The sequence below is a fragment of the Peromyscus californicus genome, unplaced genomic scaffold, assembly GCF_007827085.1.
Source record: "Peromyscus californicus insignis strain IS unplaced genomic scaffold, ASM782708v3 Scaffold_12__1_contigs__length_115047231, whole genome shotgun sequence".
Lineage (NCBI taxonomy): Eukaryota > Metazoa > Chordata > Mammalia > Rodentia > Cricetidae > Peromyscus > Peromyscus californicus.
In genome coordinates this window covers 9626923-9642139 of record NW_026294413.1, presented here as the reverse complement: position 1 = coordinate 9642139, position 15217 = coordinate 9626923, and the positions used below count along the sequence as shown (strand labels likewise).

The following is a 15217-nucleotide window of genomic DNA, read 5'->3' as shown; positions in this document are numbered from 1 at the left end:
ATTGGTTTTTACCTTTGTTTCTCTGTTAGATTTTCCTTCTGAACTTTATATTTTCTATATTTCGTAATTTCATTTTACTTTTGGCTCTAAATAGGTAGGTCTGCTCATCTTCCTTTAAGAAATCAAAACAAAATAAAAATTACCCTCTAACTCACCATTAAAAGCTGCTTTTTAGAAATTTCCATAAAAATAAATGTTTAGAAGAGAATTAACCAGTTTTTCTCCAAGACTTACACAAAAGTAAACTTGCTTTATCTTCTTTTACATCTGGCTATTATTTGTCTTGGTTATCACAACAAAACTGCCCACAGTATTAGTGTCTCCTTTCTTATCTGGTGGGGGACATCCAGCTATAGCCAAATCCTATTCATTATAACCACAGAGGGACCTTCCCTTCCCTACTGTCTTTCTTCACGGGCCCTGGCTGAGCCCATTCTGCTATGTTTTCAGTCATTGTGGTCTCCTTACATGTTGTGAACTGGACAAATATTTCTATAAAGAGGCTGTAAGATTTCCATTTGTTTACTCATTGACCATTAGCCTATCACTGTAGTCAGAACAAAGAAACTGAAATATAACGAAACTGACATTTAGCCACTGAATCTGCAGCCTTCTTCCCAAGATCTGGTCCAGCTAATACCAGTTTCAAGGAAGAAGAGAAGATCATGGATTTTTACCGCCGTTGACATGAGAAAATGAACTGACAATTGTTTCTATCTCCTGTCAGTCACCTATCAATCTCCTCCCAGAAGTGTAAAAGTAGCTTTTCATCAATAGAACACAGTGCATGATTAAACACTATACTGTCTCATGTTTTATTATTATTCTCATGAATATTATAGTCATTTCTCATGTAATAGCTGCCAAGTTAAAGCAACAGCACTCAACATGCACAGTGATGTGAATTGTGTGCCTTTGTCTTCTCTCTTAGGGTAAATTACTTAATAACCATACATAGTACATACAATTTTTTAAATTCAAGTTTATAATCTTAAAACATTGTTGTTCAAGTTATGCTATTTTTCCATATGCATATGTATCTGTGGTTTGTATGCATTTTGTGTGTGTGGAAGCACATGTATGTAGGGGTACATGCATATGCACATGTAGAGGTCTGATGTTGGTGTTGGGAGTGGTCCCTAATAACTATTCATCTTGTTAATTAAATCAGGGTCTGTCAGGAGCTTGTCTGGCTCCTCTGCTTAGCAGTCTTGCTCTGAAGACGCATTGTCTCCTATACACTGGAATTACAGGTCAGCCCCACCCAGCTGGAATCTGTGTGGGTTCTGGGGATCAAGATTCTGGTCTCCATGCTTGTGTGGCAAGCACTTTGACTACTGTACCACCTCCCAAGTCCTTGATTTGTACTGTTAATAATACCCCTAAGACTACCATTGCTAGGGGAGCCAGAACCTTGCTAACAGGAGGGAAATGAAAACCAAGTTGGTCTTTGTAAACATCTTAAGATTGTAAGTAGAAATCTCTGGTGGTCTTGAAAACGAGTGAGTGTACAGACAGATGGAGATGGGAGCTGGTGATGATTTTACACTGTGTGTGGTTGCATGATTATATCGAGACTGGGAAAGTCAGCTAAGTTGCAAGAAGTTGTTGAAACAAATACTTGATTGGAGTGGGAGAAGTGATATGGCTTCGGAGTAAGAGTCATTTCAAGGTGAGATGGGAACTTGAAAATCAGTGGGAAGCCAGACTTGGAACTTAAAGCAGGAGTTGATAAGTACAGAAGAAAACAATTTTTTTCAAGACACTTCAGACTGATTACAGGGGAGAATAGTAGAGACCAGGGAGGAACAAAAGGAGGAAATTGCAGGATAAGTCAAAGATGAAAAATTGTCAACACAAGTGTGAGGGTTTTTCCAATAGGAAGAAGGTATAAGTATTGAAATGTGCCACCCAAATTGGCTCACCTCAGGGGAGCGAAGGTGGCAGCCTAACGTCCTGCCAGCAGATGGTTTTCTGTTCCTTTTCAATAAAATGTGAAACAGAACTCCCCGACAGAAAGTCACGAAACACAGGGTCTTTGAAATTCACTTGCTGTTACTTGAATCTTCTATCTATTTGTGTCTTTGGATACAATTGAAGCTATTCGCTAAGTTTTTGACTAATGGATTTTCTCTTATAGCTGCAACCAATGTAAACACAATGAATATAAAGATCGTTCGAAGCTGGTATTTTTCAACTCCCCATATTCCTACCTAGAAAACAGTTCAGTAGAAGACATGGCTTTGGCTCTAACATGGGAGGAAGAGAGTAAGATAATATTTTTCCCCACTTAGAAGTTCAAAGTAATTTACACCCCCCTCAAATTTAGGAAAGAGAAAACTGAGATTCATAAAAGCTTTCATGTTTCAGTTTGCCTTAAGCCCCTGTGGCCAGCCACAATGGATCATGATTGTTTTTAAAAATATCTCATAATACCTCCAGTCATACCCATCATCAACTCACATTTTCCCTTGATTCTTGTTACTAGTGGTTGTTGACAATAAAGATTTTCCTTTTTTTATTTTAGCACCTAGCTAATATATTTACACTCCACTCTCACCCTTTTAGCTTCAGGGATTAAAATTCTTTTTGAACTTTTTAATACCTTGATCTTACTTTTCACTTAAAATAGTCCTTTCCTAAGTGTAATTGACTTTACTTCTGCCTGAAATCTATAAACACTGCCATTGCTTAACTTCAGAATTAAATTTTCTTTCCTTGGGAATACTAGCAGTTTTAAACTACATATCTACATTTGGTAGACATTTTTCCTTTCTAGTTAAACTTATGCAGTGCTGTCCTATGCATTTGTAAAATACCAACTATTACAATTATCTAATAAACACACTTTCTTAGCCTTAAAAATCTTCCCCAAGACCTGTCTCCAGCCTACCCTTCCGATAGAGCTTCCTTTTGTTGTTTCCTATCCAAACACTTTCTACCTAGATAGAACAAATTGTAGCCATATTCTACACTGGAGCCATGCTTTTTAGTACCTTCTCTGGTAGTGTTTATGTTTCTCATTCTTTGTTCTGAGATGATTATCAAATTAGTCTCTAAGGGTATCTATTTCTGCTATTATAATTTTTTCTGGGTTCTGCTCCTGACTCTGCGTCCTAATGGTCATCTACCGACCACTCTTCCCTCTCTCCACATCCTGGCCATTATCTTCCTTGCAATGATGTGAAAATATCAATTTCCTGCTTGACAATTTTTCCTACAAGTTTTTTTATCTTGATATCCAAGTCATATGACATTTCCACCCAATGCTATGCGTTTTCTTATAGTATGTACTCCTATGCAAGATGTGTATGGCAAATTGTTGCATCTTCTTTTTAACTTAGACTTTTCTGAAATATTTGTGTTTGCTTTTCCCATCTTCAAACTTCCAGCTCATCCTTTGACGTGCTATTCAGTTATAACTTCCTGGAGCATTTCCTGGAGCACCCCAAACACAGTTCAACTGCCCATTTTCTGTGCGACCACACCAATGCTGTGGGCCTTAGTGCTGCCCTAAAACTGCAATGGCTGCTTTACCCATGTGAATTTATACCCATGTGCATGTGCGCATCTCCAGCACTTAAGAGAATGGCATTCAATAAGTGCCATTTACAAGTTGTCTGTGTAGAAACATATCTCAACATATCCCGATCTAACAGATGCTCTAAGTCTCACACATGACAACTTAGTACCTTTAGAGGTAATCTCATGTTTTTCTCTTTCCATCTTGCTCCAACCCCAGAGGATCCCAAAACACACACCAGAAGACACCATCATCACTTTACCCACTTTATTTTATTTTATTTTTTTTTAATAAGCACAATTTGCCTTTGGATGATTTAGAAGATCTTATTCTATTCCAACTTGTAAACTCTGTTAGGGCAAAAGTCATGTGTCTTTTATCTCCTAACATTTAGAACAAGAGCTTTGCAAATGTTAGAAGTAAAATAAATTTGGATAGGAGGAAATATATGTAAAATTACTTTATATATACCAATATAGAAATATCAAAGAAATTGAGAATTTTATGAGATTTTTGGAATAATCTAGCATTTTCACCTGATATATGAGATGATCAGTTTCAAAGAGGTTCTGTGGCATTTTTAAGGTCTCAGAACTAAGAAGAAAAATTAGTCAAGTAAAGCTTGATTTTGGCACAGTGCTTCTGGGTTTGTTTCAGACATGCTGTACGCTGTTTCACTACATTTTCTTATGAGTTTTGTTGATACAGTAGATGCTAAGTCAGTTTTCCAGTGACAATTATAGAAACTATGTAAATTATCATTGCTAGAAGGATATCTAAAAAGCAATTTATTTTTCCTGAAAGGGTTTCTTTGTGTAGCCCTGGCTGTCCTAGACCAGATTGGCCTCAAACTTGTAGATCTGCCCACTTCTGCTTCCCAAGTCCTGGAATTAAAGGTGTGTAACCATCACCGCCTGGGTACAATCAGTTTTTTTTTTTTCATTTTTTGAAGACTATAGCATCCTTGAACTTACATCAGTGTAAGGAAGAAGATATAGAGGAATTACAAAATGAGATTGTATAGTATGCAATATTATATGTACTCATTTTTTTTTCAACAAGACTTGGTGGTACAGGGCTACCATCCTAGTTACTCGGGAGGTTGAGAGAGGAGAATAGCAAGTTCAAGGGTAGCCTGGGTCACTTGGAACCTTGCCTCAAAATAAAGAGTAAAGCCAGGCTGGGGATGTGACCTCATAATAAAGTGCTTGCCTAGCATGTATGAGGCCCTAGCTTCCATCTGTGAACTGCAAAGAAACAACAGACTCATTGTCCTTTCCCAGAAACCTAAGGAAAACACTGCAAAGATGTTTGCTTTTATCCTTAGCACTAAGTGAAAACTGATTGGGTACTCAGCAAAAATTATATCATCTTACACAAATGTAAAGCATGATGAATATATATTTTGAGCAAGCAGTCCTGTTTATACAAGAAATTCAGTTTTTAATTCTTGACTTTTGTATAGTTTTCCATGTGTATTCCAGCCTGTATCAATAGGCATGGGACTGGTTTATCATTATTGCCACTATGTTATGATGCATTGATTCCCATTGCTAAACACCCATAGGTATTATAGGTATTGAAAGTTAAAGCACAGGACAGTGTTTGTTTCACGGCCTGTGGAAGATTACATTCTCAGAAAAGCTAGAGCAGGTCTGTAACGGCCTTCTGCTGTTTTCTGTTTGAAAGGTGAATAAGATCTGTGGCCATCCAGTGAGAGCAGCAACACAGAGCGCCCGCTGCACTTTTGATCCGAGCAAAGAGAAGCATGGAATGAAGATCTCCGCTAGGAATGGTGAAGAGACACTTGCCAACAGAAGAAAGTAAGACATTTGTTTTACAACCAGAAAGAGAAAGTAAGCCATTAATTCTACAGGAGCCTAGAATGTGTTCACTAAATAGACCCAAATGTAGTGTGGAAGAAAAAATTTAAATGCCATTTCACTTTATTTAAAATGTAGTGGCCAATGTGCTAGAGAGATAGTTCAGTATTGAGCACTTGCTGCTCTTGCAGAGAACCTGGGTTTGGTTCACAACACCCACACAGGCTGATCACAATCGCCTGCAACTACAATTTCAGGGCATCTGAAACTTCTCCTGGCCTCTGTGTGTACCTGTTCACACATGGTACATATATAGACAAACAGGCACATATACACAAACATAAAAACAAAAAGTTTATAATTGCAAGGCTCAACCTTTCTCATTAATTTGGAAGATAGATTCAGCTTGTGAGAACAATAAATTTCTTTTGACTACTATTATTCTTTACTACATTAGGGCAGTTATTATATTCTAATAATTCTAATCTAATAATAATCAGAATTATTCTTTAATATATTAGGGCAGTTCCAGGAACATGTGACCAGTGTGTATTTACACTGAGGACTAAATGCTTTAACTGACTTTAGTTAACTGTAATATGATTTCTACGTATAGCTAGTGGTGACTGTCTTGAACAGTATAAGACAGTATTGTCACACCATGTGATTTCTATTTATGGATAGTTAGCATTCTTGTAAAAAATACAACTTTCCCTACATTTTACCTGCAGTGGTAAAAATGGCCACCTGTTTATATCAAGTGGTAAACATTTAGCAGCTTGTAACTTACTGTGTCTGTCACTATTCCACTAGGTAAATTAAAGCCCTCTCTGGTGTCCCTTTGCTTGATAATCGGTGTTTAACATGACAAAATACTCAAATTAGAGGACAACCTTTTAATATTTAGTTGACTGTGTACTTCCTAGAAAATAGTGGCTTCTCTGTCATAGCCTTCTAAATTGAACCTCAATTCAGAATGTTATGTATGCATTAGTTCAAATAGTTACTTCTAATATCTTTTAGATAATCTATAATAAAAATGTTTTCTGTGGCTTTTTCAATATAATACTATCTTTTTTCCCCTCATCTTTCTCTTTCTTTCTTTCTTTCTTTCTTTCTTTCTTTCTTTCTTTCTTTCTTTCTTTCTCTCTCTTTTTCTTCATTCATTTATTTACTTATTCATTCATTCATTCTTCTCTCACATCCTGACCAGTTTCTCTTCCCTCTACTTTTCGTAGTCCCCCTAGACACCTCCTCTCCCCCAGATCCACTTCTCCATGTCCTTCCTTAAATAAAAAAGGCACTCCAGAGATATCAACCAAACATGGCATGACAAGTTGTAATAAGACTAGGCACAAACCCTCATATCCCTAATATCAAGGATGGACAAACAACCCAGTAGGAGGAAAAGGATCCCAAGAGCAGGCAAAAGAGACAGAGATACCCGCATCTCCACTCCCGCTGTCAGGAGTCCCACAAGAACATCAAGCTACACAACCACAACATATATGCAGAGGACCTAGCCCTGGCCCATGGAGGCTCCCTGATTGTTGATTCAGTCTCTGTGAGCTCCTATGGACCCTACTTAATTGATTCAGTGGGGTGGGTTCTCCTTGACCCCCTGGGTCCTATAATCTTTTCAACCCCTTCTGTGGGGGTTCCCCTGGCTCCACCTAGTGTTTGGCTATATGGATCTTGCATTTGCTCCTGTCCTTTGCTGGATTACACCTTTCTGATAACAATTGTGCTAGGCACCAATCTCTGAGTATAGCAGACTATCACTACGAATTTCATTGACTTTTTTTTCCTTTTTTCCAAGTTCTATTTGATTCTATACAAGGTCTCTGGGCTGTCCTTCCTCTGGTTCCTGGCAATCCATGTATCCTCTGGTTCCTGGCCATCCATGCAGTTCAGAATTGGGCTCCCTCTCATAGCTTGGGCCTCAAGTTGGACAAGTCATTGGTTGGGTACACACACAAGTTCTGTGCCACCATTACCCAGCACATCTCGGAGGCAGGACAGGGAAAATTCTTTGTTTATGTACCTCATTTTTTAATTGAATTTAGTTCTTTACGTATTTTGGATATTAGCCCTCTGATATGGCGTTAGTAAAAACAATTTTCCCATTTTGTAGGCTACTGTTTTGTCCTATTTACAATGTCTTTTGCTTTGCCTTACAGAAGCTTTTCAGTTTTATGAGGTCCCACTGATTAATTGTAGATCTTAGTGCCTATCTGTTCAGAAAGTTATCTCCTGTGCTAATGTTTTCAAGGCTATCCCCTACTTTCTCTTCCGTTAAGTTCAGTGTTTATGTTGAAGTCTTTGATCCACTTGGACTTGAGTTTTGTGCAGGGTGATAGATATGGATCTATTTGCATTTTTCACCATCCAGTTTCTTTTCTTTTGGTCACAGCACACTTAATTGCCTCATTCCTTTCAGATGGACTACAGATCTGAGATCCATATTTAGTCTGCTGTTGATTATCTGCTAGTAGCTAACATGAACTGGTATTCTGTGTATAATTTTTTTTCCCAAAACCTTTGTGATGAATGAATAACAACCACTCTCTTGTGTTTTAAAAATCAGTGTATTTTACCTTCAGAGAGTCTTACAGTAAAACCCAGCTAAAACCTTAAGCATTAAAAGTCAAATGTATTTTAGCACTCATACAACCTAACACAAACCTTAGGACAATGAAATCCTCAATATGTTTTATTTGCTAATGAAACTAAGCAGACTCAGGTGAAAGGATATAGAACAGCTATTGAATAGATCTTCTTGTTATGAATCTAGCAATTCATTGTCCTGTGTTTCTAACCTGCCATCCACTATTCAAATTAAATAATTTACACCTATATTAATTATGGATATTATATATATTAATTATATATCCATAATTATATCAGTTAAGACAGATGCATCACAACCCAGTCTCACACTACCCATTGTGAACAACCAGAAGGTCTGTCCTTGAGTTTGCTTAAATATTTCATTCTTTTCCCTATGTCTGAGTAGGGCTTAATTGCCATAGTAATCTATTTCTGCTTGTTACCTGTGTATTGTGAAGTTCCATTCATAAACCAGTTCTGAATTTTATTGCTCATTAACTGCTTATTCTCCAAAACATTATAGATTTCAGTTGGAACAAGCGAGCCTGTGCAGCCACAGCAGGCATTAAAGTACTGTCTTCCCTGTGCTGCCTCGCCTTCTTGAGTTTGTTATAACACCTCCCTTCCAGAGGGTGATATACTGCTTCCATAAAATACATCTTGACACTAAGTGCTTTCTTCTTATGTTTTTATTTTCCAAGTACTTTTGTTTCCTTCATATTTTTTATTTTCCAGTCTTTATGGATAATCTGCTTTGTTTTCTCATTCTGAAGACATAAACTCTAATTTCAAAACTTCAATTTTTTTTTGAGACTGTGTTTTTCTCTGTGTAGCCCTGGCTGTCCTGCACCTAGTTCTATAGAGCAGGTTAGCCTCAAACTCAGATACTCCTGTCTCTCCCTCCTGAATGCTGAGATTAAAGGCATACACCACCTTGCCTAGCTTAAAACTTCAAATTTTATTTTACTTTCTATAATACTTTTGTTCTCTTGAAATTCCCTTTCTGTTTACTAGGCTATCTACCAAAGGATCCCTTTGTAAATTAATGTACCCTTCTGTAGGAGTTCCTTTATGTGTTCTATGTATTACTTATCAGTTTTAGGATTTGTAAATATTTTCTAACATTAATCATTAATAACATTAAATGATAAATGACAGGTGAATTGTCTTGGGGTAGAAGCCATGGAAGGTTTTCGTGTAGCCAATCCTGGCCTCAGACTTTCTAGGTAGCTGACAATTACCTGAAATTCTTCTTGAATCTGTGGTCCTCCTGCCTCTACTTCCTGAATGGTGAAATTCCAGATATGAAATTATCTTTTTAAAAAGGAAATTCTTCACTTTGATTATCAAGTCCATTATTGTTTTTTCTTAAAAATTACTGCACTGATTTCAAAATCCATAATCCATGTTTTTTTTGACATCTGCAGTTTCTTTGTATTTAAAACAGAGGGAGTATGTCATATTTAAGGGGAGATTCCCTACATTAAACACTGAAATTCTAAGTCAGTTTTCCCACATGCTCTTGAACTAACATGTCCTTTTCTTACTGATTTTGTTTGTTCACTTAACATTGATTCAGATTTTTACACATAAGTAACCACTGTGTAGTTGGCTGGGCCTACGATTGTGAATCGGAGGTTGCTCTGAGTCATGTTTTCCCTTATTTATTACTATGATAATTTTTCTTTGAGGGATTTTTCAAAATTTTGTAAGTCACTTTAGTATCCTTATTTACTAGAAATTCTACAGTGTGCTTTTCCAAATAAAATAGGTTTATAGTCTTGTGGTTGGGTTGTGATTGGAGTTACTTCAAATACATTGTTGATTTACTGCTCTATATGTGGTGACTTTTCTGAACTTACTTTCTGACAGTCTAGTGATAGGATCAGGCTTTCCATTTTGTGATAATAGAGTACACTAGAACTGTATGGTCATGAAAGTTTCTGCATCTGTTCATCTCAACCTGGACTCTATACTGTTATCTAACCTTTTAGATGGTCTCCATAAGAAACTCTTGTTCATCTACAGGAGACATTCCTGATTATTTATGGTACCTAAGAGAGGGAAACAGCATGTCCATAATAAAGAGAAATGGAAACATGATATGTAACACTTGGAAGCATTATATAACAGAAACAATGAGCACGTTTCCATTTAGGAAAAAAAATATTGTGATGAAAGAGGAGAAGCATGAAAAAGTAAGGGAAGGAAGGTGTGCTGTTTCTATGAATTAAAAGCATATGCATACATAAAAGCATTCACAGTTTTAAACAAAAGCCATGGAGGCCATTTCTTTGGACTGAGCTCCCGTACTAGGTTTCAACAGATAAAAAAAATACAATTGTAGTCACTGATAAGAAATGCCAAATAAATGTTAAGGAGGTGGGAACAAACAGGCTAATTTCCCCTGAAAACAGAAGAAGATCTGGTCTACCTTAGTCTTTGCATTAAGGAATCCCCCCGCTTTAACCATAACAAAAGAAAAACCCGCTGCATGAGTTATGTTTCTACTGCTGTTGTGAATCATCATGGCCAAAGTAACCTACAAAAATTTATTTTGGCTTTCAGTTCCTGAGGGATAAAGGTCCATCATGGCTGGGAAGTATAGCAACAAGCACCAGTCATGGCTGCAGGAGCAGGAAGCTGAGACCTCATATCTGAGCCTCAACCATATGCATGGACTGGAAGTGGTACCAGGCTATGAGATCTGAGAGCCCCCCCACCAGGGATGTGCTTCCTCTAGTAAGGGCCACACCTCTTAAACTTCTGCAAGTACGACCACTATTTGGAGACCACGTGCTCAAATACCTGAGCCTACGAGGGACTTTTCTCATACGAACCACCACATTCCACTCCTTGGCACCCACAGGCTTGTGGTCATTCATAATGCAAAAAGTATTTAGTCCAACTTCAAAACCCCTTAGTCTTTGTCAGTATTAACACTTTTCAAAAGTCCAGAATCCAGAGTCCCTTCTGATAATCAAAGCGATCTTTTAATTGTGTGAGCCCTTGTAAAATTCAAAAAGAAAATTATGTACTTCCTATACACAATGGTAAAGAATACACACTGCTGTTCCAAAGTGGATGGCATAGTAAGGCAGTAGGTAAACAAAATCCAACAGGGCAAGCACCAAATCCTAACTCGATTCCCCTATCTAGGACCTCAGCTTTACATGGCTTAGATGGTTCTGTCTTAGCAGTTCTGCGTCCTGCAGCATCTCTTACTTTGACTGGTTCTATGCCCTGTGCATCTCTTCGGCAGGTGTCTCAAGGCACTGGCAGCTCCAACATCTTGGAGACTCCACTTGAAGCCAGGCTTTCTTTTCACGTGGTGTCCTCTCAAGGCCTCCAGCTGGGGACTGCCTGCCTTGCCACATGCTGCCTGGCCTCCGTCGCTCTCTGAAGCAATGCAGGAAGACTCTATGATCGATTTGCTCTTATATCCTTCATGCCTCTACAGCCAGCACTACTGAGGACGCTCAGTTTGGCTGCCAGTCTGGATAGATCTTGAAGCCTTTGCCTCACATTTGCAGCAGCAGCTCTTAGTTGTTGTTGCTTTCTAGGACCTAATTTCAAATCCTTGAGTCTATGGGGAACATTGATCATTCAAACCACCATATCTGTTCTAACATTATTACCATTTTTATTCACATTGGTGAGATGCCTTGTTGCCAGTTTACCAATCCAGCTGTTCTGCCACTGTGTCCTGAGGGTTCTTATCCTGCTTTATTCAGTGGTGACTGCCCAATCCATAATCCACAAATATGATTAATTAGCTATACATACATCTAATTATATATATACATATATATATACACATGCACACACACACATATATATATATTTATTGCAATTTTGGGTTTTAATGCTATTTTACAAGAATATGATGTTGTAATAGATATTCACAAAAACATAGTGAAAGGTATGAGGATAAAGAACACATGATAAAACATATAAGGAATAGGAACACTCAAGAATCTCCAAGGACACATTTGATAGCATGATCAGAACACAAGAGTCTGTGTAACTTCAACTTCATCTGGCATATAGTTATATAGTACATAAAATAACTTACTATGGAACTTTTCTATAGTTTAAGAATTTGGAAGCTGATTAACTATGGAGTCTGTGCTGAGGGTCTCTAGGAAGACTGCTTTGAAGAAGTCCCCTGGAGTTTCAACATGAAGGTCTAAGTGGGACTAGAGTACGGCTGTCACCGGCTTGGCTGTTGGCACAGGACCTATGTTTCTTTTCAGTATAACCTCTCCATAGAGCTCTGAGTGTTTCAACAACAGTGTGAAAGGTTGTGGCCTTCAAAGCTGGCCTCAGAAATCATACACCATTGAGCTCATTTCTACCATACCAACCAGGTCACAGAGCTCAACTGTTCACTGTAGGAAGTGATGCACAGTGGAGTGAATGGGAAGGTTGTCAGTGGCTATTGTGGTAGCATTCGCCTCTTCTTCCTGGAGAAGAGTGGGAGAGCGCTGTGAGTGTTCCTTGTTTGTCAGGCTGGCATGCTCATCAGCTGCTGACAGGCCATGGTGGTGCAAGGGCTTTGACCCGTGTGCAGAAGGAAATGAACCTCTGCTGGGATTCGTGTTCTGTACTGTCACTATGCCCTCTGCCTAAAGAACACACCCCCATCTAACCCCTTCCTCCTCCACCTTCTCCCCCTGCTTCTCTCAGTCTTTTCCTCAGAGGAGCATCAGTTCTCCTACTCGGCCCATATCCAGTTCTGGCCTTAGAACGTGGGTCTAGAGAATCTGGTCTAGAGATGTCTAAATTTATAAAAAAACACCCAAACAAAAAAAAGTACAAAACAAGTATAAATTAAGGGGGTATCAGCTTCTAAATAACTATACTTGGTAGTCTAAATCCTAATCAGTTTTCTCCTGTCCTTTCTCCTTTATATTCATAAAAAAAACCCAAAGACAGAAAAACCCAGCAGTAATGGCAGAAAAAGCAAACAAACAAACAAAAACCTCCCCTGATAAGTTTGTGATTTCTTTGCTCTAACATTTGACAAAGAACAATTTGCTTATTAAACATGTCTTTGTATAGCAATTGTGCTAAGGTCCTTTATGGAGTGTGCATGTACATCCATTGGAAAGAAGAGAGTTAAACTATATGGTGGGATTTATTTTATTTTTGTAGATGTAATTGTTTGGATTCAGTCTGTTTCAAAAAAAAAAAAAAACTGAGCAAACTGAAGACTGAATGTTTGCTCTATGATGGTTAGAGTTCTCCATAGCTTCGAAAGGGAAGGAAGGCTACTGCTCCTTTAATCAGCCAGAAAACTGGGGCCCTTTTCTCATTTTGATCAGAAACCAAATCAGCACAGCTGTAGGGGACACCGTCCTCATATAGTTGTCTCAGTCGTCCCAGGCAGAGTGATTTTCCCTGTGGCACATCCTGCTCCCTGCTTGATTTCTTGAAGTTATCTGGTAAGAATAAGCTATTAGCAAGCTAAAGTCAGTGATAATTAGCTGTACATTATTATTTCAAAGTGGTGTGGCTGTGCCAATTAAGTGGGTAATTAGGAAAACCCCAGGACAATAAATTAAGACATAGCCTCAACACCAGGGTCCCATCTGTTCGCCAGCATGCTTTCCAATTACCCAAGTTTCTCAATGCAGAACATGCAATGAAGGGATTGGCTACATGCACCCTGTGTGTTTGGGTGAAAGGGAATGTCCTAGGTGCTTAGCAAAACTAAGAGGCTTAGTGTCATGGAGTACTTGGTGTCCAAGTAGGAATAGGAGGACCTTTTGTCCATGGTGTATATTTAATCTTTGAAAACAAAATAATTCTTTAAAAAATTTCTCAGCAGAACATAATTGGAACAAGAATTTCCATTTTAAAATTGTGTTTATTAAATTATGATTTGGGTGAGACTTTATCACTTGGATTATCAGAAGTTATATTTATTAAAAATAGAAACTAAAACAGACTCTTTACACTGTGTGTTTATACAGACCAATAAGCAAGGCTATCATGTTGAGGGAGGATGCCATTGTTAACTAAAGCAAATCATATCCAGCCAATATATATATACATACATACATACACACACATCCAATTAATTAAATGTAGAAGAAATTATATTCAATAAGAACACTAAATCTTATTAGGTTTATTCCCAAGATAAATAAAATATATTTGTATTAAATGGGTCAGTTACTTAAAACACATGAGTTTATAATTACTGAATAAAGTATTACAATGCTTTATTAATGAAATAAAAAGGAGTTAAACTTTATAATTCTTTATAGCACAGTGACTTATGTGATTCTTAAGTGGTAAATCAATCTTGAGATACACTGGACTGAAGATAATATTGAAAATATACTCTATTGATGGATATATACATAGCTCACCAAAAAAGGAAACTCTGAGAAGAATTTACTATCTCTTATAATAATAAAGCAAGCAATTTACAATCTGTTTCCTAAAAGGAAGTAAGTCCTTTGAGGTGTCATTATTTATTACCTGAAAGTTTAATTTAGGAAAATAAAGGTCATGCTCTTTGAATGAGAAAATTTTTGTTTAATTGAAAACAGGACTTAGCAAGCAGTGGTACTACTTGAGTGCTTCCAGGGCAAGCCAGGCCACAACAGAGCTTTAAATAGGGTGCCAGAGGTGAGGCCAGAGCATGCACTGAGGGAACAGAGGTACAAGCAGGCCAGAGTCAAGACCTCCATGAGTAATGAAGATGAGGAACTGCAGGGGGTCAAAACTCCGGCCTACAGGAAGCACCTAATGCTAGAAGGCAGAGCAAACATATGGCAAACGTTTAAGCTCCTGGTTCTTAACCTTTGGGTATCATGTATCCCACAGAGAACTGATAAAGCATTCCCAGAGAAAAGGCTCCTAAACAAGCACAGGAAGAGTTGTGTTGTGTTGGAAAGCAATTTGCTCCAGCTGAAACTAATATTCACAGAAAGCTGTCCTTAAAAAAAAAAAAAAAAGCTGTCTTTTATTTTCTCTTTGCTCATGGGCAATTGCACAGCTATTGTGTAAGACATCTTAATTTAATGCTAGGCTACAGATAACTAAACTGACACTAAACACCTCTGGGCCTGAAAGGAGAGAAGTAGTGTCAAGGAGCTGATGTGAATCCATATTAAAATTAGAACTGGTCTTTGATGTGGCTATGTAATGAAGGTTTAACATCTAATAGATTTTCATTTTTCTGTTTGGGTTGACAAGTACCGAAAGTTGTAGAAAGCTATGATGCTATCCCTGCTGAGTTAGAACT

The 15217-nt window shown here is 37.9% G+C and overlaps 1 protein-coding gene across 7 annotated transcripts in view; it reads left to right on the top strand.

Moving 5' to 3' along the window:
* Positions 1–15217, top strand: part of Gpc5 (glypican 5) — a 1304512-nt gene that overhangs the window by 261040 nt on the left and 1028255 nt on the right. For all 7 annotated transcript variants that reach the window (XM_052732495.1, XM_052732499.1, XM_052732501.1 and 4 more), the window contains exon 4: positions 5213–5346. In XM_052732495.1, coding sequence (XP_052588455.1) covers positions 5213–5346 — 134 coding nt within the window. The remainder of the gene's footprint in view (positions 1–5212; positions 5347–15217) is intronic.